Source organism: Petaurus breviceps, unplaced genomic scaffold, assembly GCF_028583685.1.
Source record: "Petaurus breviceps papuanus isolate PSGF00001 unplaced genomic scaffold, PetGlider_PUasm1.0 90633, whole genome shotgun sequence".
NCBI lineage: Eukaryota > Metazoa > Chordata > Mammalia > Diprotodontia > Petauridae > Petaurus > Petaurus breviceps.
In genome coordinates, this window is record NW_027187293.1 from 8436307 (window position 1) to 8459205 (window position 22899).

The following is a 22899-nucleotide window of genomic DNA, read 5'->3' on the forward strand; positions in this document are numbered from 1 at the left end:
TACCAGCACCACTACCCAACCAAAGACCTCTGGGGTGGCTAATGACCATAGATAAGGATAACAATAACTTTAGACTCAGGTTGTTTGTTCTTTTCCACAAATATTACAACAAAGGAATAATACAAGGGAATTTAGGATTAGCAGCAGGAGGTCTATGATATGAAATAATGAAGAACTTAACTTTAGAGAAATTAACAACTTTCTAGGGCTTCCCAAATCTTCAAATAAGCCAACATCAGTAATTCTGCACTGATAGAAGATACAAGTTAAACTAGAATACAGTTAGCTACTGCTATAGGACATTAGGTAAATTGGAAACATGATTACAATATCTAATCCAAGAACAATTGATTCTAGGGATCTTAGTGCGTGTTCATCATTGCCCCCATAAGGCTAACATGATCACAGACCACAGATCTGCCAGAAAGAAGCTTAGATGTCATTGAATTCAACTCTTTTAAATTACAGATGAGAAATCTGAGGCCCAGAGAAGGGAGGCAAATTACTAAAGGTCACACATTAAGTGGAAGAGGCAGGATTTGAAGCCCTACAATCCAACATTTTTTCTAGTATACTATGAACCCTTCATGATACAGCAAGGAAGCAACACCTATTTGGGGACAGTTCTCCCCATCCCATATATAATGCTCCTTTCATAAATGGATAGACTTACCTCAAATTTTTACAGAAAGAGGTAAATCTATCTTCTAAAAATTATTTAAAATATTCTGTTGAAGGAGATCATATCCCCCAAAGTGATTCAGGCCTAAAATATTTTCCAAAAAGGTGGGTATCACCAGAAAATTATATTTGTGAAAAATTCCTTCATTTAAATGGTAAACTCGCAGAGGGTCATAGTGAGCTCATTAAAGAATAATGACTCCATAAAATCTAAATGACCAAGGTAATTTGTTAACATCTATGCTGAAAGCTAAAAAGAGTCTGCCTAAAGAAGAGTTTTATGCTTTGTTTTTTTACATTTAATGGTTGGTTAGTTGTTTTGAGAAAAGTCTGTCTAATAAACACACTCTATAAAAATGCAAGAAAATGCCAAGTACTAATTTGACAGACTGCACCTAAGCTATTTAGCAAGATCCAGAATTATAACACTTTTGGCACTCTAATTTTCCTTCAGGACAGTCACATATTGATGATGTCATTAATATGTAATCTTTAAAATGTGGTAAAATCTTAATGGATTCATAATGTAACTATTTAAAATTTGTAATCACTCAGATCTTTGATGGGCCAACGTTTATCTTGCACCATCTAGTTTAATGAGGGTTTCCTAGGTGAGATAATGCAATAGTAAAAACACGATTACAGGTGAAATAACTGTTATGTTAAGTAGGTGAAAATGTTCATATAGATTTCTTTTTAAGTTATTTATACATGGAATAATTGTAAATTAGAGCTAGGAGGGACCTTGGAGATATTTTACAAATGAGCAAATAGTAGACCAAAACAGGGAAAGTGAATTACGCAAAATCACAGAGCTAACAAGTAATAGAGGTGAAAAATGAACCTAAATCTTACACTGTTTTCCATTAGATCCTATTGCCTCCCTACTTAGAGATACTACAAATTGAACTAGATAAATCATCCTTACTTATTTAAGATCTAAAAAGAGTCATACTTTTCCTACTTTGTCCTTTAAGAAAAAGTTATTTCCTTTAAGAATTTTTGTGCAACCTATTATTTTATAATTAATTTTATTTATGATTTGTAGAAATGATTTTATATAATTTTAATATAAATTACATAAACAATTGTATACTAATGTAGAAATATATTACATTTATAATAAAATTTGTAATTAATTTTAATTATAATTTATAATTTGTGCAGTTCATACTGACCAGCACAGTGCTTGATCACTCATCAGATCTTACTGAATGAAGTTAGAGGAAGTCACAAAACATGATGATTGAGATGAACTGATGTTATCTAACGTCAAGTAAGCCTTTACTACATACAGCAAGGCAAGCTTCTATTCCTCTCTGACTCAAGCCTCCCCCACCTTTCCCTCCTCCATACCAACCTCTCAGTTGAGGATTTCATTTTATTTGGACCAAAACATTTACATTCATTTGCACCAAAACAGCTGGGGCTATGTGAAGAGAGCTCTTCTTTTTTCTTCTGTTATCACCTCTCTTCACTCTCACCTCAGATGAAGGGGTCACCCTGCTTCACCCTGGATCTCATCTCTTTCTGTCCCCTCCATTATCATTCTTACTATCCCTAATCTTTACTTCTCCCTATCTACTACCTACTAACTTCTACGAAAGTTAAAAAGTGGGTAAAGCAGCAAAGTATCTTGAGGAAGAGCTGGAAGACAGCAGGTGTGTGGAAGACAGCTACATCCACTGAAGAACCCAATGGACCCTGACGGAGATAGCCCAGGATGCTGAACCAAAGACCCCAAATTCCAGCCCAATACTCTGCCCCTGTCCCTATCAGCTCTCATATAGGACAGCAATCCATTTGGAGAAGAGACCTGCCATCTTTGCCACCAACTCCACCAGTTATTTTATTGCATTTTATGGTCCATGAGAATTTCACTGTATTCCAATACCAAGTCTGAGTCACTGGGCTAGTCCAAGCCAGGCCTTGACTAAGGCTAGGTGTTAGTTGGTAGGATTTTATCATTATGACTTTCTGTTTCTCATGGTTGAAGTACAGAAAGAATGCTTTAGGAAAAAAAGACAGAGAGCAAGTGACTGGCTGTCCAGATACAGAAGGTTTCTCCCCTATGATATACAGAAATTTGAGCCACACATGGATAGTCTGTTCAGTAGCATCAGTGTAGCAATGGAAAGCACCCGTGGAAGGACATGAGAGGCTCCACGTGGGCACTGAGGCACTATGTATTGCAATGAGCTTGTCCTTGTTTTTGTGTGGCTTGAAGGGAGGCAGAATAGACAACTCTAGTCTTCTTCTCTCCCCACCCTTCTTCAAGGGAGACTTTCCTGCCAGGAGAGGAAGCAGAAGGTTGGGTCAGAAGCCACTCTGCTCTCCTCTAAGGCAGGGGGGGTACTAGTTAGAGGTAGAGTTATACCTACCAGCAGATGACTAGATTCCATGGCCTGGCAGGTAAATCCCAAGCATCCTGGGAATAAACATGTGCCCCTTCACTTTCCCTGCCCAGATCACCCTCCATACTTCTAGCTCAGTTCAAATAAGCTACCTTTGTAGAGATGGGACCTGGCAGCAACTTTAGCAAATGTTGTACAGCCTAAGCAGCTAGCTGGTGCAGTGGACAGAGTGATAGACTTGGAGTCAGGAAAACCAGAGTTCAAACACAGCTTCAGACACTTAATAGTTGTATGATTCTGGGCAGGTCATTTAACCTCTTTGTCTCAGTTTCTTCATCTGTGAAAGGGGGATAATAATAGCAGATATCTCAGGGGCTTGTGGTTAGGATCAAATGAGAGAGCAACCCTGTGAGGTAGGGCTGTGGAGAAAGTGGGGGCCGCCATAACAGCTAGCATTTACATCGTTTATATATAGCCTTTGAGTTTGCCAAGCCACTTTACAAACCTTAAAGCACCATATAAATGTTAGCTATCATTATTATTATTATTTCACTACAAAAGTCACAGCAATTGAAGACTCAGGAAAAAAAAATTTTCACTAACAATGTCAAATATTTCACATTAGGCACAAATACTGTTTTTTCAATGGAAGTGGCATTTAAAAATATGCCATTTTGCTTTGCCACTGCACCCTAAGGACCACTGGGCTTTTCCATCTAACTTATACATATGGATTCTCTCTCCTATTAAAACATTAGTTCCCTGATAACAAGGACAGACTGTCTTGATTTTCTATGTATGCATTCAGTATTTAGCACAGTGCTTTGCATAGAGTAAGAGCCTAATAAATGCTTTTTCATTCATACATTCACTTATATCCTTGCTGCCTAAATACACAATCATGTTTTGTCCAACCTCAAAACTACCCTCTCTACAACCTACTATATCTTGCCTAGCTATTGTACACTGTACCTCTCCTCTCCTTCTCTCTACTCAAATGCTTGAAGAAGTTTTCTATACTCAGCGATTTTACTTTTTTCACTGTCTTCTAAAATCACTGCAATATAGCTTCTGACTTCACCAATCAGTGGAAATTACTCTCTCCCAAATAACCAGTGATCTCTTAATTGCTAAACATAATGGCTTTTCCTTACTCCTCACTCTTCTTGACCTCTGTGAATCATTTAATAGGGTTGATTTTGTCCAATTGTACACTTTCTTCTCTTTGAGTCTGTCTCCATGATACTGCCTTCCTTTGGTCTTCCTACATGACTGATTATTCCCTCTTAGCTACCTTTCCTAGATCTTCAGACTCTCCTAACTTAACAGTAGGCTTTCCATAAGACAGCATCCTATGTCTTTTTCTCTCTATACTATTTTACTTGGTGATCTCATCAGTTCCCATGGGTTCAATTATCATTTCTATGTTGATAATTCTCAGATCTATACATCCAGCTGTAGTCTCTCTTCTTAATTCTCATCCCATATCTCAAATTGCCTACTGGACATTTCAAACTAAATTTTCTATGAGCACCTCAAACTCAACACATCCAAATCGGAACTCATCTTTCCCAAAAGCCTGTACTCTTTCCCAACTATAAGTGTTGAGGGCACTACCAATCTCTCAGTCTTCCAAGTTCACAACCTTGTCATCCTTCTCAATGCCTCACTCTCACTCAACCCATGTATCACTGAACATCTCTCTATGTCCTCTTCTTCTACTAACTGGCCACCATGCCAGTTCAGGCCCTTAACACCTCTTGCCTGGACTACTGGAATAGCCTAATTGGTCTTCCCACCTCAACTTTAGCTCCCTTTTACCTTCAAGATTAAATAGAAAGTCCTCCTCACAACCTGGCCCCTTCCTACCTTTCTAGTCTTCTCACATTTTATTCTCCTTCATTTACTCTTTGGGCCAATAATACTAGCCTATTTGCTGTTCTTTGCTCATGGCACTCCATCTACCATCTCCATGCATTTGGACTGGCTGTCCCCTCAGGCCTGGAGCACTTACTTTTCTTACCTCCACCTCTTGTCATCCTTGACTTCTTTTAAGACTCAGTTCAAGTACCACCTTCTGCAAGAGGCCTTCGTGTTCTCCCTGGCCACTTGAGCCTTTCCTTCTAAGGTTACCTTCTTCCTCCTCTGTAGGTATTTTATATGAAACTGTTTACATGTTGTCTCCCCGTGTCTCCCACAATTCTTATGTAAGCTCCTTGAAGGCAGGGATTTTTTTCATGTTTTTGCCTTTCTCTAACCACAAGTTCCAGGAACGTAATTAGGAAGTGTTTAATAAATGCTTGCTAATTGATTGACTGATGTACCTATGCAAAGGTCTTCAACATCTTGAAGAGTAACCCAAACTCTACTGTAAACTCTTTGAGAGCAAGGATTGTGCCTCATATTCCAAAGTGCCTATCACAGTGCCTTGAAGGTGTTCAATAAATATTTAATAACTGATTAATAACTAGAAAAGGTCAGCACTAGAAGATGTCATGGCACTCTGCTGGAATATGAAAGTGAAAAGTTGGAGCTTCAATGTATAGTTGATGAAGGCAGGTCAAGTTAAGTCATGGATGTGGAATAAACAGGACTCCTCAAACAGACCTGTAGCTAGTTAGACAGTTGGTGATTTCAGGCTAAACGGGAGATCTATTTTGAGAGAAATCAACTCAACACCTTTTAGCAGTAATGAATAGATCAAAATATTTATAAATTGACTGGGAGTAAAAGACTAATGATTTTCATCTTTGCTGGAGATTCAAAGCTTTAAAATGTCTTTATTGTGAAGCAGTGATGGCCAGGGAGAGAGCCACCACAACAAGCTGGGATTCTGTTAAGAAAGAAAGACTTGATTTTCAATAAATTCTTTCTGTACCTGGAATTCTTTTTGTTTTAGCTGTAAGTCCAAATAATTCAACCAGATAGCTATAAATTTATTACACTTATTTTTAATTCTGTAATTAACATTTAAGAAGCTAAATATCTGTACATTTTCCTAGCTATTTGTGCTCTGAACATACCACTAATCCTTTCCACAAAGATTCCACCCCCAGGAATGACACAGCATTGCTTAAGCCCAGCCCAACATCAGCTATTATTTATAATGCACTTTAAGTTTTGCAAAATACTTTACATCTATTATCTCATTTGTTATCCACAACAACTCTGCAAGCTAGATGCTATTATTATCCCCATTTTACAGATGAGGAAACTAAGGCTCAGAGAAAATAAGAAAGTAGCCTAGAGTCACACAGCTAGTAAGTGTCTTAAGCTGGATGTAAACTGTGGTCTTCCTGATTCCAAGTCCAGCACTCTATCTACTTTGATACCCAGCTGCCCAAGGTAAGTAGAATTATAAAGCAGAGTGGTCATGCTCCTAAATGGGTACAACATTATAAGTGACTTTTCGACTTTAGAAAACAAAATTCAGTTTGCAGAAGACATTTCATTTTTACCACTTGCCACAATTTTTAAAAAACATATTCAGGTTATCTCCCTTGTACTTTACCTTCCACTGAAATATCCTGGATAGCAAAGCGCAGGATGATGGTCCAGATCATACCCAGCGTCATTTTCACATTGCCATCAACAATTTCTGTAGGCAAGGGAAAAAAACCATAAAAACAAACTCTACAACATTATCTGAACATACTTACCATTGCACTCTTTCAATAGTAATGCCTACAACTACACCAAAGAATAAAAAGTATTGTCACATTTCTATCGGCCCACCAGTATACTTATAATCCTTATGCTAATGTCTTCAAAAGTGGTACTGGGTCCCAAATTCCTCAGCCCCTGGATGAATTCAGAATTGACTCAAAAGCACAAATCTTGCAGATACAATTGACTGAAATAAGTCAATTAATTTCCCAACTTCTAAGCATCCATTAGGAAAAATGTTCAGTCAGACACAGTTCAGTCTCAGAAATCATTCTATCTCTACCTAGACTACTAGTAGACTCTCCTAGGCCTTAGCTGCTCACAGGAGACAAAGACCAACAGTGTAAGGCATTTTCAGTTTCTGCCAACTTACAAGTATATACAAATACCACCTCATGGGATCCTCACAACAACCCTGCCTGGCATAGAAAGATTCTAATGATTAGAACTAGTTTGTTTTGGTTCACTGAACCAAACCAGGAGGAGAAAATAACCTGCAACATGAAATCAGCTGTTCTAATCCCAGGAAGCCAATCAATCAGTCACTTTCAGATAAAATGGATTTCAAGATAAAGCAGAGTGCTGCAAATATGTAATAATAATGGGTATTATTATTCCCATTTTACAATTAAGGAAACTGAGGCACACAAAGATTAAATGATTTGCCCAGAGTCAAATAGCTAGTGTCTAAGGTCAGATTTGAACTCAGGTAGGTCTTCCCAATTCTAAGCCCATACTTACTCCACTCACTGTGCCATGGTCCCTACTATAGTTTTATGCTTTTTGAACCCCTTTTATCCCTCTCTCATTTTGCCCTCACAACACCTCCATAAGATTAGTTCCTCAGCTTACCTTCAGCACCAATGGATACCAGTTTCACACCCTTACTGGCTATGTAATCCAGGGCCTTATTGACGTTGGCAATTTTGTGGAAGCGCATTTTTCCTCGGTCAGGTTTGGACAACCTTTCACCTGTGAAGAAAAGAATGGCATACACATAGAATATCGGTTAAACCAGGCTATAGACCAAAGACAATAAAATTCAGAATACAAGCTTTCTTAAAGAAAATTTTATTGGAAAGATTCTTTTTTGTTTGTTTTTGCTTTTTTTTTTTTTTGAGGGGGGGAAGGCAGGGCAATTGGGCTTAAGTGACTTGTCCGTGGTCACACAGCTAGTAAACATTAACTATCTCAGGCCAGATTTGAACTCAGGCCCTCCTGACTCCTGGGCCAGTGCTGTATTCATTGTGCCACCTAGCCACCCCATAGAAAGATTCTAATGATTAGAACTGGTTTGTTTTGGTTCACTGAACCAAACCAGGAGGAGAAAATAACCTGCAACATGAAATCAGCTGTTCTAATCCCAGGAAGCCAATCAATCAGTCACTTTCAGATAAAATGGATTTCAAGATAAAGCAGAGTGCTGCAAATATGTAAGCTTTTGAAACCTGTTACTGAAGTTTGATTTGAAATTCTGAGGCTCTTACAGATGAGATGAGAGATTTAGGGTTGTGCCACTTAATCATTCTAAGTTGCTAGCTAGCCCTTGGGAGAAGCCAAAAAAGCCTAAATTCAGTTTCCTGAGCTACCAGAACTGATATTTATTCCAATGACCTCACTAGTCGGTATATGGAGACATGTGCATCAAAAAGAAATCTACTTTAATCTCTCATGGTCACAGTTCCTTGACTGTAAAATTGGAATCTTTAAATCCAAAGTCAGTTATATGAATTATAAGGCAAAAATAGTCTCAATGTAGCTTACGCTCACCTACTCAGTATTAAGCTAACAACTAAACATGGGCTCTATAAGAAATTTTGTCTATTCCACAGACATAGTAAGGAAGCTGGGGCGCCTTAAGTGTGGCATGAGGACTATCTTTCCTTGGAACTAGCAGATTTAAAGAGTCAGGCACTTTCCACAAATGTAACCAGGCCTTATGTGTTCCTGTATGTTTGTACCTCCTTACATGCACTCTAGCCTCACATGTTCCCTATGTAAACAACTGTACTCTGGCCATATGTTCCCGATACATATGCCTCTCCATGTACTTCTTACTAGTGTGTTTCTCCATACATGCTCTTTTTTTTCTCTAGACAATTGGGGTTAAGTGACTTGCCCAAGGTCACAGGGCTAGTTTTTGTGTTGTGTCTGAGGCCAGATTTGAACTTAGGTCCTCCTGACTCCAGGGCTGGTGTTTTATTCACTGTGCCACATAGCCGCCCCCACACATGCTCTTCTTAACAATGTACTTAACAATGTGCCTCTCCACACATGTTCCCTAAGCATGTTTACTCTTCCTACTGTGTGTGAAAGTATACCCCAGGTCTATGAGAGATATAGTCTACATAATTTTCTTACCATCATATAATGCCTTTGCTTCAAGGTGGGGAAAGTACGTAAATTCTAGGTACATACATTCTAGCATCATGAAGAACTGAGGCATAGGAAAGTAGCAAGGATGGTTGGGGGGACATGTTATCATTTCTTCTTGTTTTTCAAAGTAGGAGACCTGAATATTACTTTGAAAAGGGAAAACTAGGAAATGAGTTTACAATAGAATTTAGCTAGTTTTCAGGATAGATAAAGATCTCCAGGAAGACAAGAACTTTGCCAAAGAGTAATTTCTAATATTGCAATTACAAAGCCTGAATACCTTCAAAGGAAAACACTCAGTAAATTCAACCTGGAACAGACAGAAAAACTAATTCAACTACATGACTTACAAAGTGTTTTCCTCAAAACAACCCTCTAAGGCAAGTAACAAACAATTTCTCTCTTTTACAGATGAGGAAACCAAGGATCACTGAAGTTACATGACTTCTGCAATCCAAAAAGCTATTAAGTCTCTCATGTAAGATATGATCCAGATCAGAACCAATGTTTGAACCTATGCCTCAAGGAGCTACATCCAGAGTTCTCTTCATTCAAGTGATAACACACTGAGTTAAGTATGAAGAAGACAGAAGCATTAGGGGTTAGAACCATAAAAACTGCTTCACCACCAACCTGAAATGACTTCCAAAAGAAGCATGAGCTTAAGGCCATTCCTGAAATCTTCCTCAATATTCTCAATCTGGGTACCAGCTTTTCTTAGATGAGAATTACACCAGGCAGTAAATGTCTGGAAGGTAAAACAAACATTTATCAAAACAACAATCAGAAAATCACCTTTTGAAAGCTTGCCAACCCCACACATATTAAGGAGTGCAAAGAGGACTTTAGGTCCTGTCCAGTCTTCTAAAGGAGGAAAAGGAACATGAAAGAAATAGGTAAAATGGAAGCCTTAAGGCAAGTGCTTAATAAGGTTTGCTGGTTTGATGAAATATTCACAAGAACTCCTGACTGAACTTTAAAAGACTATCACCATTGGCTTATTCATATCCTGCCTTGAATAATCACCCCCCCACCCCCCACAGTTAAGTAATGGCTTTATCTACCTTTAACCTCACAAGCACTTTGTGCCTTTTAAAAATATTTGTCACATATTATTTTATATTATGTTTAGGCATCATATTCCCCAGTTTGAGCCTAAGCAACTTGAGGCCTTATCTTAACATGTCTTATCTTGAATTCTGTATCAAACCTAGGTCTAGCACAATGTTCCACACCCAATGAGTCCTTAATAAATATTGAATTTTGTTGTTTAGTCTCTATTTATAGTTTTATCTCATCAACTATAGTTCTTAATGAGAAAGATTTTAAATCTTCTCTTCCACTCCTAGGTTTTCCTTATAACTCAGTCAGTTGACAAGCATTTTTTAATCATTTACTAAGCATCCTGCTAAGTGCTGGAGATAAAACACAGTTAGGCAGATAACACTGTCTTTGCCCTTAGGGAGCTCACATTCTAATGGGGAAACAACATCCAAACAGCTGTTTAAAGAGTGGAGTAAAGTAATCTCAGAGAGATACCAAGAAAAAAAGAAAGATTTGAAAGTCAGCAGGCAGCAGTGAGGAGGGAGAGCATTCCAGACAGTGCAAAAGAGAGGACTAGGGAAATGGAGTGTCAAGTAGGAGGAGTAGCCACTGGGCCAGCTGGCTTATCAAGATAGAGGATGGGAGTAAAATGAAAGAAAATTAGAAAGATAAGAAAGGACCAGGTTAAGGAGGGCTTCTGATGCAAAACAGAGGAAATGTTTATCCTTGAAAATTTATCCTTGAGAAAATGGAGAGCCATTGGAGTTTATTAAGAATGGATACCTACTATGGTCTCCTAGAATGGTTAGACCTACTATGTATGCCACAAGTAAAATGCTTTTGTTCCCTAACTGGAATTAGATTCCTTTTCTTATGCAAATTTTAATATAACTTCTAAGCATACTTTATAATCATACTTAATCTGGAGCTTTTATTAGTTTGATAACTTCCAATGAAATGGGAAAATCCCTCTTTCCAGATTTTGGTGTGAGAAATTGAGAGGGAAATTTGCCACTGACTCGTAAGGTACAACTCAAGAGTATATTTTGTTCACATAAATAATAAAATAAATAAATAAAATAATAAACAATAAACAAAAATAGTTCTACATAGCTATTAGGGTTAAATAGGCCTTTGTGCACTGGCCTGGTAACCAACCACTACATATAACTTTCTACAAGAACAAATAGTATTCTGAAGCCAAAATACCAACTTACAGTCAATTTCTCAAACACATTCATTCATAAATTGAATCCTGCCCATATAATGAAATTAGGATAAAATAATTCATATCATTCTCTGCTCTAGAAAGCAGAGAAAAAAAAACATTTTGTGTGTGCTCTATATAGATCTCAGCTTAGTGGGGGTGGTCTAAGAAGTATCTGAGGTGGTGCAAAGTATCTAAGTAGTGCAACAACTAGAGAACTGGACCTGGAGTTAGGAAGACTGGAGTTCAAATTCAGCCTCCAATACCCATCTAGGGGTATGATGTTGGGCAAGTCACTTAACATTTGCCTATCTCACTTTCCTCATGTGTAAAATGGAGGTGGTAATAATACCTACCTCCTAGTATTATTATGAGGCCAACATGAGATAATATTTATAAAGCACTTGGCACAGTGACTGACACATAGTAAAAGTACTTGGTAAATGATTGTTTCCTTCTTCCTTGTCTTCCTACAAAAAAGTTATTATGATTATCATAGATTATTTGACTGCCTGCAAAATACATATTTTTACATTGATATGAAATTGATGGGGTAGAGGCTCTAGGAAACCCCTTGAAATCCGATTGAATCCTCCCATCTGATGAGGCATTTGCCAGAGGCCATAAGCCTTTAATTATCACTAGACCCAAATCTCTGTTACTAGCCTAGCCCTCCATTGTCCAACTACTTCCCACCCTTGATCCTGCCAAAATATCTATACCCAAATCTGTTAGCCTTAAACTAGCCTAGCCCTCCATTGTTGGTCATCTCCATGTAGTCTCCAGCTATTTCCCACCCTTAATCTCATTACTGGAGTCTGACCTCATTTAAACTCCTCCTCAAGGTCTTCCCCAAATTCCTCCTCTAGACCACCCCTAGAACCCTCCCACAATCTTTCTGTATATAAATTCCATCTTGCTTCCATGAGGTGGCCTAGAATTATCTAGGGCAGACTCACTCTGTTTCAGATTATTCTGGCCTGCCTGTCCAATTCAAGTGTCACAGATACCTAGGCTCCTTAAGAGTCTACCCATTATGGCAAATCTCTAATAAACTTTGCTTTACTTTGACTGAGAAAAGACTCGAGTCGAATTCATTTGGCAGGACCCAGCATGTTGGTGTTTTGGAGTCGCGCACCCCTAAACTCTAAACCTCAACAGAATTTCTGCAGATTGCATGAATGAGCAGGCTGCAATATAACACCAATCAAGAATTGCTTAAGAAACACAACATTAAGTGACAAGCATGTCAGCAAAGAGCTTCATGTCTAGAAAAGAATGCTGGTCAGAAGATGCTAAGAGGGAACAACAACTGAGGAGCAGCCTGAGTACTACACTGGTGTTCATACAATGTCCAAAGAGCTATAGGAAGGCCTCCAGCACTATGGATGAAGGATGTATGGAATCATAAGGACAAGAGTCACAACAGAAGAGATCAAAGTTCCAAAGAGCTAAAGGCAAAATTTTCAGAAAAATAGCACTCTATATGTCATTAGGTGGCATCCAAAGTTATTTTGTTTATTTTTCAAGCTTCCTTTTTACTTGGCTTCCACTTATGGACCATTTCCTGCCAAAACAGGATTAGAAACACAGCAGGCAGCTGTTGACTGAGAATGTAACCCCCCCCACACCGTCCCCCCCCCCCCCCCGCCAGTCTCATAGCAGCTGCTGGTCTCAAGAACAAAGTGCTAGTCTAGTATTTTAAATGGATATAATGTGAAGATTGGACAAGGCAATCAACCTCTCAAGAAATAAACTCTTTTCGAGTAAGATATAACAAGTCAGAAGTTGAATCTTGTTAAAACAAAAATTTTTAAATAGCTAAATAAAAGAAAAGGATTTCCAAGCCTTGGCCAATAGGCCATTAATTTCAGTATGTTAGCAGTCCTTTGGAGTTCATGGTTATTTAATTTTATGAAAGGAAGCTAAACTGGTAACAATTCAATGGTTTCTTCTAAGAAACACTTTAAGAGTTAAACTTTGCTTCTGTCTAGGAGAAAGTGTATAAGCCATTTGTTATAGTTAAGTATGAAATACTCAACACCCTTAAAAAACAACCTTAAACTTTAAATACTTTTCCAGTTTATAACATTCACATGAATAGTACTGACTATACTCTTCTAAGGAAAAATGGATTAAAGAGGGGGGAGGGAAGCATGAGAGAAGATAGTTATTACTACATAGGTATCTATTTTTCTTCATTCATTTTTACTGACAAGTGATGACCTATGCACACATACTTTGTCATGCAAATCTTTTAATGTAACCTTGAAAATAAATGGTACTGGAAACATTACTAAAATCAACTGGCAAAGTTGGCCTCAACACAAAAACCCATGAAAATAATGTTAAGTGTACTGATCCCCAGGGTATCTTTAAGAGTCTGTTTGAGCCTACTACAGGTAGATGTCATAATTAAGGTAATCATTTCTTAGCTGCTAATATCCAGGAAGATTAAACTAAAAGGTCAATGTACTTAGCTAAGTTAAGCCTAATGAAGTTTAAATATCTTTAATTAGTACGCCCATGTGCCAATATAATTTTGAGTAACTAGTAACCAACAAAATAAAAACATGAGAAAGGACTTCAATAGTCCTGTATTACAAAATGAACTTGGGGGTCAGGGGGAGATTGTGTGCCAACACAGGGCTTAATTTCCATTTTACTTAAAGTAAAATAAATTACCTCAGTCCAGGATGGAAAGATTTTTCCCATATGTATTTGCCCTGGCCCACCATTCCTACCACTGTTTCAAAGAATGTGTTTATAATCTGCAATTCTCTGCTAAATGAGCCTGGGAAACAAGGCCTTGACTTAAACTCAAGCATTTGGTCCAATCTGGTATCTGGTAGTCATCTTTATTCTTCAGAGATATGGATATGGATCCATATTTCTCTTCCATATGGTAAGACTAGTAAAATGTTAGTACTGAAAAGATGGGTCTTTGCTTTCATGGGAAACTGGGGTAGGGGTGTGGGGGTCAGCAAAAGAATTTCTGAAATTTCAGAAAATACCTAGGCCTTCTTTCTTTACATTTTATATCTTCCTTCTTTTCAATTCTAGGTCCAGGTCACTGTCCATCCCAAACATACTTACTATTGGATAAGCTCAAATGCATGTTGAAATGTGAGCAACAGACATTCTTCATCCACTTGATCTTTCCTGTTTAGATGGACATGGAAAACTCCATTAAGAGTCTATAGATCTCTTCTAGAAGTCCTGAGACTTTGTGCATTCTACACAATGTCAGTCTACACAATCAGATACCAGAGGAGGACAGTGGAGAGGCACAATATGTGTGTGAGCAGGCTATATTAAATAACCAACAAGGAATTCTGAACCAACATAAAAAAAAAAGAAAAACAGGAATAAAGGGCATCATGAAGGAATCATATGGCAGGGAGAAAAGATGATCTGGTCATATAATAAGAACAAGGGATAACAGGTCGAGAGCCAGAGTGCTCCACTGGTCTCCTCTCAGTGTTAGGAGAAATTTGGAAAGGCCTCTAGAATGTTGGGTGAAGTCCATCTGGTTAACTTTTGAGAGAATGTGGACAAGTGTCACATAATATGGTAGATAAAGATGTCTTCCAAACTATCATTGAGGAGAGCTCTTGAATGATGACTGCTGTCAATTTCTACACAGAAATATCTAGACCATTGGTGTCAAACTCAAGTAGAAAGAGATTCCTACTGGCCATATAATTGAGATAGAAAATCAGAAATTAAAATTATCTGTTGTATTATATTTTTTATTTATTTTGTAAAACATTTCCCAATTACATTGTAGTCTGATTCAGGCCTCCTTCAGGAGTTCTGAAGGCCAAGTGAGGGCCTAGACTAGAGTTTGATACTTTTGATCTGGATAACCTCACCATTAACAGAGACTCCTCTTCAATCTGTTCTCTATATATCTTTCTAGGGGGTGAACAACTTTGTTGAACATATACATCTTCCTATTTTTATGCCTCACTTGATGTATATAACCAGCTGGTCATTAAACAGGGGTATTTTTATAATTATGCCTTCCAAGAAATACTGGAAGATCTTGCTGTATGGAGGCAGACACCTTACCTCAAAAGAACTTACAAAGTGTTTTTTTTTATTCTAATTGAATCAAATGCTTGATTGTAATGAACAAAACATAAGTGCAATGCAATTTTATATTCACTACATCTTTCAATTAATTATAAAATAGTAAAGATGTGGTCCATTGTTGAATATCATTTGGAAAAGATTGCTTGTTCCCTATTAGTACACTCACTAGGGATATCCTAGAGCAGGAGTGAGGAACCTGCAGCCTTAAGGCCACATGTGACCCTCTAGGTCCTCAAGTGCAACCCTTTGCCTGAATCCAAACTTCAGAGAACAAATCCTGTGGCCTTCTAGGTCCTCAAGTGCAACCCTTTGCCTGAATCCAAACTTCAGAGAACAAATCCTGTGGCCTTCTAGGTCCTCAAGTGCAGCCCTTTGACTTCACAGAACAAATCCCCTTAAAAGGATTTGTTCTGTAAAATTTGGATTCAGTCAAAGTGCTGCACTTCAGGACCTAGAGGGCCACATATGGCCTCGAGGTCACAGGTTCCCCACCCCTGCCCTAGAATTATAGAGAGAGATCTCTCTCAAAGACTTTTGCATGGACATGAGAATTGGCATATAAAACAGAAGGGAAAAAGAAAGACAGGAAAGGATAAGAAAAAAGGAAAGAAAGAAAAATTTCAGCATTCTCAACAAAGAAATATTTGTTAGAAAGGTATATGGGGTTAAACCCTATTGAAAAATTACTACTTGAATTACTACAAAGTCTAAATATTCTAAACATTCTTCCTTCATCTCTAGAGGAGACAAGAGCAGAGAAGAGAAAAGGAGACGGGAAAAGAAAGGAGAAGAGGGGAGGGTAGGAAAGGAGAGGATCATCTGGTGGTTAACCTGATGTAATTCAACAGAAATTTATTGAGTACCTTCTAGATACAAAGTACTATAACCCACACTTAGATAGCTGGCCCTTCAACCACAGACTCTCTGTCACCCAGTTCTGACATAAAAGTTTAGCAAGCATTGTCAAAGTTTGTATTCCTATGTCAATGCCTTTGAAACGAAGTTTCTCTTCCACATCAGGAAGATGTAAACTCTTGGGAGAATTCTTGAAGAATTTCAGCCTACTCTGGGCTCTGATTGGTGAGGATTCACCATGCCCCACAGCCTTTAAGTATACCCTAAGCCCTCATCCTCCTTTCTAATTCCTGATAGGAGAACAGTGATCAAAACAACACTACCAGTCTTGACAAGGGCATGCCAATCAATTGCCAATCATCATTCTGACTCCCTGATGACCATTAGCCTATTTTTGCTGTCTGGCCCTACTAAAATGTAAGCTCTTTGAGTGTAGTGACTATCTTGTTTATATTTGTATCTCCAGCCCCTAGCACATTGCCTGGCACTAGCAAGAAATTGCTAGACATTTTTTTCACTCATTTGTTCACTATTTCATTCAAGAAGTCGTTTTTAAATGATTCTACAAAAATAGAGGTGAGCATTATTATCTCTTTACTCATGTCAATTGTCCAACTACCAGGAAGGATGATTTGATTCTCTGATCTATGCATTCACACACATACTCACACACAAAATGGTGGTTCTATAATGACAATCTAGACTACTTTATTTTTCTGGACTTTCCATGAGCTGAGGGCATAATGGTGAAATGAAAACACTCCAGCAACAGTGGTATGGGTCAAGATAAAGATAAAAATAGTGATACTCTGGGAACTTGAAGAATTAGTTTCATGTGATTAAGCTGAAGGGAGCCTTGTCTTCTCTTCATTCCAGAAAAAACACCTACAGCCAATAGCTATCACCCCCCTCCCTTTTGTCTTTCTGAAAACTACTTGATTTTTAAACCATACATTTTCTGCAAATATTTGGTAAGCAATTGACTTGAGATTTTCTGTAGAAAAATATTTTAGCAGCACATTTTGTAATGACAAAAAATTGGGAACTAAGGTAGTGATCATCAACAGGGGAATGACTTAACAGCTGTCATACATGAGTATTATGGAATACTATTGTGCCAAAACATGGTAAAAAAGGCCAGCTTCAGAGAAACCTTGGAAGAATTGTATGAACCAATACAGAATTAAGACCCAGAATATTAATTTGCATAATAACAACTACATATGAAAGATAAAACAACTTTGAAAAACTTAAGAACTCTGATCAATGCAATAACCAACCAAGATTCCAGAAGACCAATGATGAAGCATGCTTACCCATCTACTAACAGAGAGGCGAAACAAGACATACATTTTTGGACATTAGCAATACAAGAATTTATTTTGACTATGCAAACTCACTACAGTAATCATGTTTTTCTACCTCCATAATGTATGGGTAGGAGGGAAAGATAGTAAAATAGAAATAGAAAATTTGCTGAACAGACCTCCAGGACAAACCTGAATACTGATAGTATACAATCTCGTTTTATTTACTTATTTATTTGCTACTTTTAAAAACCAAATCACTATAAAGGGGCACAAACTCTAACCCGCTAGATACTCCTCTGTGCTTTCTCCACCTTTACTTGATTTTGTTCAAATGTTACAAGCTAACAGTTTCTTGTTATTTAACTACCTCTGATAGGTAAAGCCACCAGGAAGTCTATAATTACCTATTCAGTCTTCCAGGATATGCCCATTTTCCCAAGCTTTCTACAAGGTAGAAGTATAACAGCTGATCCTTATAAAGTTAACAGTTAATACAAAAAGTAAAACATAGCAGGAAAGAGGGAAAAGACTGGTGGTGCTAGCAGACTAGAGTTTACAATTCCAATTTTATCTCTTTCTCCTCCTAAACAAGTACTTGATCTTCATATCTTGTAGTTCTTCCAATTTTAAAATAGTGTTAAGGGTTGCTTCCTATTAACTTCATAAGAGAAAACTACCATGAACACAGCAGGTACTTAATAAAAAAAATTTTTAACGAATATAATAAACAGGAATAGAGATAAAACTAGACAATACTCCACAATCCAATGGTTCTTGGAGTCCCATCAAGTAAACTTATTTTCTGCTAAGTTGCTATTTTAAAAGCTTCAATTTTTTTTCAACTGAGAATCACTCTTACATTCTTTCATTTCATAAAGCCTAATTTGTTAAGATTTCTGCAAATAATCTTCCTGGTTTCTTTAAAAAAAAAAACAACTTAAAATGTAAGGGTCTCCCAGAAGGATGCAGAGCTTAAAAATCCTTGGGGAGGTGTGTGGGTGCTGAAATAAATGGGATTTCAGCTTTAGCAATGAAAGGAGACTCTGTCCTATAAAGAGCAGGTGGACTAATCCTTTGGAAGGGTTAAATTTCCCAGGAACCATGTGGCTAACTGACATCAATGGTAAAGATACTGACTGACTGCATGTCTTTGGAGTGCATTAGTATTTCCAAAAAAGCCAAGTATTTTAAACAGTTTGTACGTAACCCTTAAGAATCTCACTGGTAGCTCCCAGGAAGAGAATACTATACTACTAAGCTATAGATGTTAAAACTAGTCAAATTATGTATCGATAGCGGTATCACGGTCAATATTCTCTCATTCAAATTTGAAAGAGCCAGAAAAAGGCATTGTTTCTGCTGAAGTTTCTATCTAACCAACACCTAGTACATTTCTTTGAACGGAGAAGCAACTCCACAAACATTGTTAATTAACTGTTAATTCCTTTTTCTGGACCTTATGCATAATTTGACTTGGAAAAAAAACAAAACCTACTCCAAAACATAAAAACAAGAACTATCCTAGAAAACCCCTCCTATGACTCACCAAGAGTTTAAAAGAAAAAAAAGTGAGACCTACAAGTGGAAACAAAGAAAGATAGTATTATAAAGAGGCAGCATGGTATGTTAAGAATGGAGTCAAGAAACCTGTTTTCCTCCCAGCTCAACCACCAATTCTAACCTTTTGTAATTCACTTCCCTTGTCCTTAGTTTCTTTATCTGTAAAATGATAGGACTAAACAGGAAAATCTTTAAGGTCCTCTCTAACTCTGACATTCTATGATTCCACAGCAATTATAAGAAATCATGATAATACTATGGTAAGTTCTTTTTGGGAAAGGTTAAATCTATTAACAAAATATCTCAGAAGACCATTTGGTGCATTAGAGTTCTGAGAACTTTACATAATGAAACAACCATGGTAGTCATCCACTTCTGTCTTTCGCCCACAAATCTCAGTCTTTAAAATCCTGTTAAGATAATTCAGAATAAGAAATAGCTCAGCTTAGCATTGTGAACTTTCAGTCCTTCAGTTTTAAGCCTGGCTCTGACTACCAACTGATTGTATGATTTGGGTAAGCCACTTCGGCTTTCCTCTGGCTTCATCTCCCTCTCCATGTGTAGGATGGGGTGTTAAGCTAAGTATACACAGAGCTTTTGTAAAGCATGACTAATCAAAAGCAACAACAGAAAAACTCTTTGCAAATACAAAAGAGATACAGAATGAAAAATAATGGCAAAAAAAAGGGACTAATTTTAACAATGGTGGTACAAACTAATTCAAGGTCTTCATAGGCACAATTTGAAGGTGAAGGAAGAAATCAATTTTGAACAGCTAAAACGGGGCATTTAGGAAGATAAGGAGAATCTTAAGAGTCACGATTTTATGTTAAACCTACTTGAGCACAGAGAAATGTTCCCACCTTCAATAACTATACATAACATGCTGTTGCTTAGCACGAGTCACATAATGCTGTTGTACACAGACAGGAGGAATTCGTGGAGGACTGGGGTCAAAGAACACAAAGAACTTTCTGTTTCTCCATGTTCTACCACCAAGGACTATGCCACCCTTCAATAAATAAACACTTGATCCCTGGGCACAGATCTTCCTGCCTCACACCATTTTCCTATGCCTGGAATGCCCTCTTCAAACCCCTCATTTCTACATGTTGAAACCCAACCCACCCCTCAAAACGCAGCTGAAAGGCCATCTTCTCCTTGGAGCCGTTCCTAACTGCCCAAATGGAAATGACTATTCATTTCTCAGACCTTAGATCTTAGCCTGTGCCCCTCTTATGTTATTATGTATCTTGGTGTATTGAAAAGAGAGTTGAATTTGGAGTTAAACAACCCAGGTTTCTCATATTTATTAGCTGTGCAATCTTATGCAAGTCACTTTACCTGTAGAAACCCAAATTTCCTTATCAATAAAACAAATAATAATACTTATCCTATCTCCCCTATAGTGTTGTTATAAAGTACTTTATAAACATCAAAGTGCTTTAACACATGGATTATTATTATATTCTATTCTATATTTATGTCTCATGTTGCATATATGTGTGTGTATACATACACACACAAATCTGTCACTCCCTAGCCTAAAGCTCCATAAGAGTACAAACATTATTTATCTTTATCATATAGTTCTCCCAGTGCTTAACATACATAATACATTGTCTAACAGTGGTGTCAACTCAAATAGAAATGGTCCTTGAGGCGACATATTGACTTAGGAAACCATAAATTAACATTCTCTATGTTGCTTATATTTCTACTTATTTTGTTAACTATTACTCTGGGTCTACTGCACTCAGGAGTCTTGCAGGCTCTGAGTTTGACACTTCTGTTGTTCATAATAGGTACTAAATAAATTATATCTATACAAAGAATGTGAAATAATTTTCTTAAACTAAGGAGGCCGGAAAATTCCGCTTTTGTATTTAAGAGTGCGATTTGCTTATTTTTCTGTGCCTATGATGCTTTATTTGAAATCAAAAGTTCCATATGAATTGGGATGACCTCTAAGGAGGAGGTGCAGAGAATATGCTAGTTGAGAAGATACTTAAAGTGGTCCCCAGTCAAAAAGACTCAGATGCAAAAGAAATGAACACATTCAGCTCCTCAATATCTACCAGCATAAACATTTTAACTTAGGGGCAACATTTAACTATGAAACAATTAGAATAATACCTGATATGTACATAGTGCATTAAGGTTTACAGACTGCTTTCCATATACACTCCATCCAAGTCAGACTTCACAACGACCCAAGGAGGTAGGTAGTTGAGGTACTATTATTTCTATTTTAAAGATGATGAATCTGAGGTTTGGAAAAGTTAAATGAATTGCCTAAGCTTAAACTGCCAGTAAATAGTAGTGTTGGGATTAAACCCAGCTCTTTTCATAAAATTATATTGTCTCTATACCTATTTAGAAACAACTGTAAAAGGGAACACATGTTCACTTAAAAATCATATACAGGCAAAATTAAGTACAGAGAGCTATTCCCAAAATAGGAAAGTCAATTTTCTTTAGTTTCTCCACCCTTCACCCCTGAGGAGTAAAAAGCAAATTAAAGCAAAATTTAATTTGCTTTGGGACAGGAAAGATGAATGGGCAGTTTAGATGGAGCAGTTCCAGCCCTGGAGTCAGGAAGACCTGAGATCAAATGTGGCCTCAGACACTATCTGTGCAACCCTAGGCAAGTCCCTTAACCCTGTTTGCTTTAGTTTCCTCACCTCTAAAATGAACTGGAAAAGAAAATGGCAAACCATTACAGTATCTTTGCCAAGAAAACCCCAAAAGAAGTCATGAAGAGTCAGACACAACTGAAAATAAGTACACATAAATTCATCTATAGTAGCTCTGCCTACTTATTATTTTATCATAATGTGGAGGCAAGTCAGTTAACATTACTGCATCTTTAAAATGATGGTTCCTGCACTAGATGATCTCTGAGAGTTCATATAGCTCTAAATTCTAAGCTTACCAAAACAAATTGAAAATTTCACAATTATAAAATCCAACTCAAAACAGGCCATTTGACTGAGCATTAAGAATTAAAACCCAGTGGGGTTTTTTCCCCAGTCATTCAAATAAGCATTCTGCTTTATCAATTTTTCTGATACCTCAACAGAGTCAGTTCACATAAAAAGAAGCACCCTCACAGGGAGAGAAAAGGAATCCTCAAGATGGGCTCCAAAAGTTCATTTGTAATTTAGCTGGTTTGGTTTTTGTTTTTTGAAAACACAGCTCAGTTCAGAAAACCCTCTTTAATAATCGAGGTATCTGAAAGATAGCAAAAAGAATAATATAGAACTTAACTACCACAATATAAAAATATTTCTATGGGGAAAAATGAATTGAGGATTCCAAATCCCTGAGATTACAGGAGAGGATAATGAGAATAATGGAATCAGAGAATGTCAAAGCTGGGATAGACTTTTGAGCTCCACCTCATCATTTTACAAAATTAAAAAAACAAAAAAACAAAGTCAAGATAGGTAAAGTAATTTTCCTAAGTTAATGATAGCTCTTTTGTTTCCCAGTCTGGTATGCCATCTCCACACACTCTGCTTCTAAGGTAAGGGTTCTTAACTTGGGGTCTATGAAATTTCTAAAAAGTATTTTGAAATAATTAACTGATTTCCCTTTGTAATCCTATATACTTTATTTTGTGCATTTAAAAACACTAAAGGAGTCCATAGGCTTGAACAGACCATGGGAAAGGGTGAGGTGTCCATGATAAAAAAATGTTAAGAACTCTTGTTCCTGGGAATTCATCCTCCCTCCCTCTTGTAAG

The 22899-nt window shown here is 37.4% G+C and overlaps 1 protein-coding gene across 2 annotated transcripts in view; it reads right to left on the minus strand.

Annotated features, from left to right (window-relative positions):
• ACTN2 (actinin alpha 2) overlaps positions 1-22899 on the minus strand; it is a 97084-nt gene that overhangs the window by 40556 nt on the left and 33629 nt on the right. For both annotated transcript variants that reach the window (XM_069064490.1, XM_069064491.1), the window contains exons 2-4: positions 9711-9825; positions 7554-7673; positions 6547-6633 (exon numbers count right to left, since the gene is read on the minus strand). In XM_069064490.1, coding sequence (XP_068920591.1) covers positions 6547-6633; positions 7554-7673; positions 9711-9825 — 322 coding nt within the window. The remainder of the gene's footprint in view (positions 1-6546; positions 6634-7553; positions 7674-9710; positions 9826-22899) is intronic.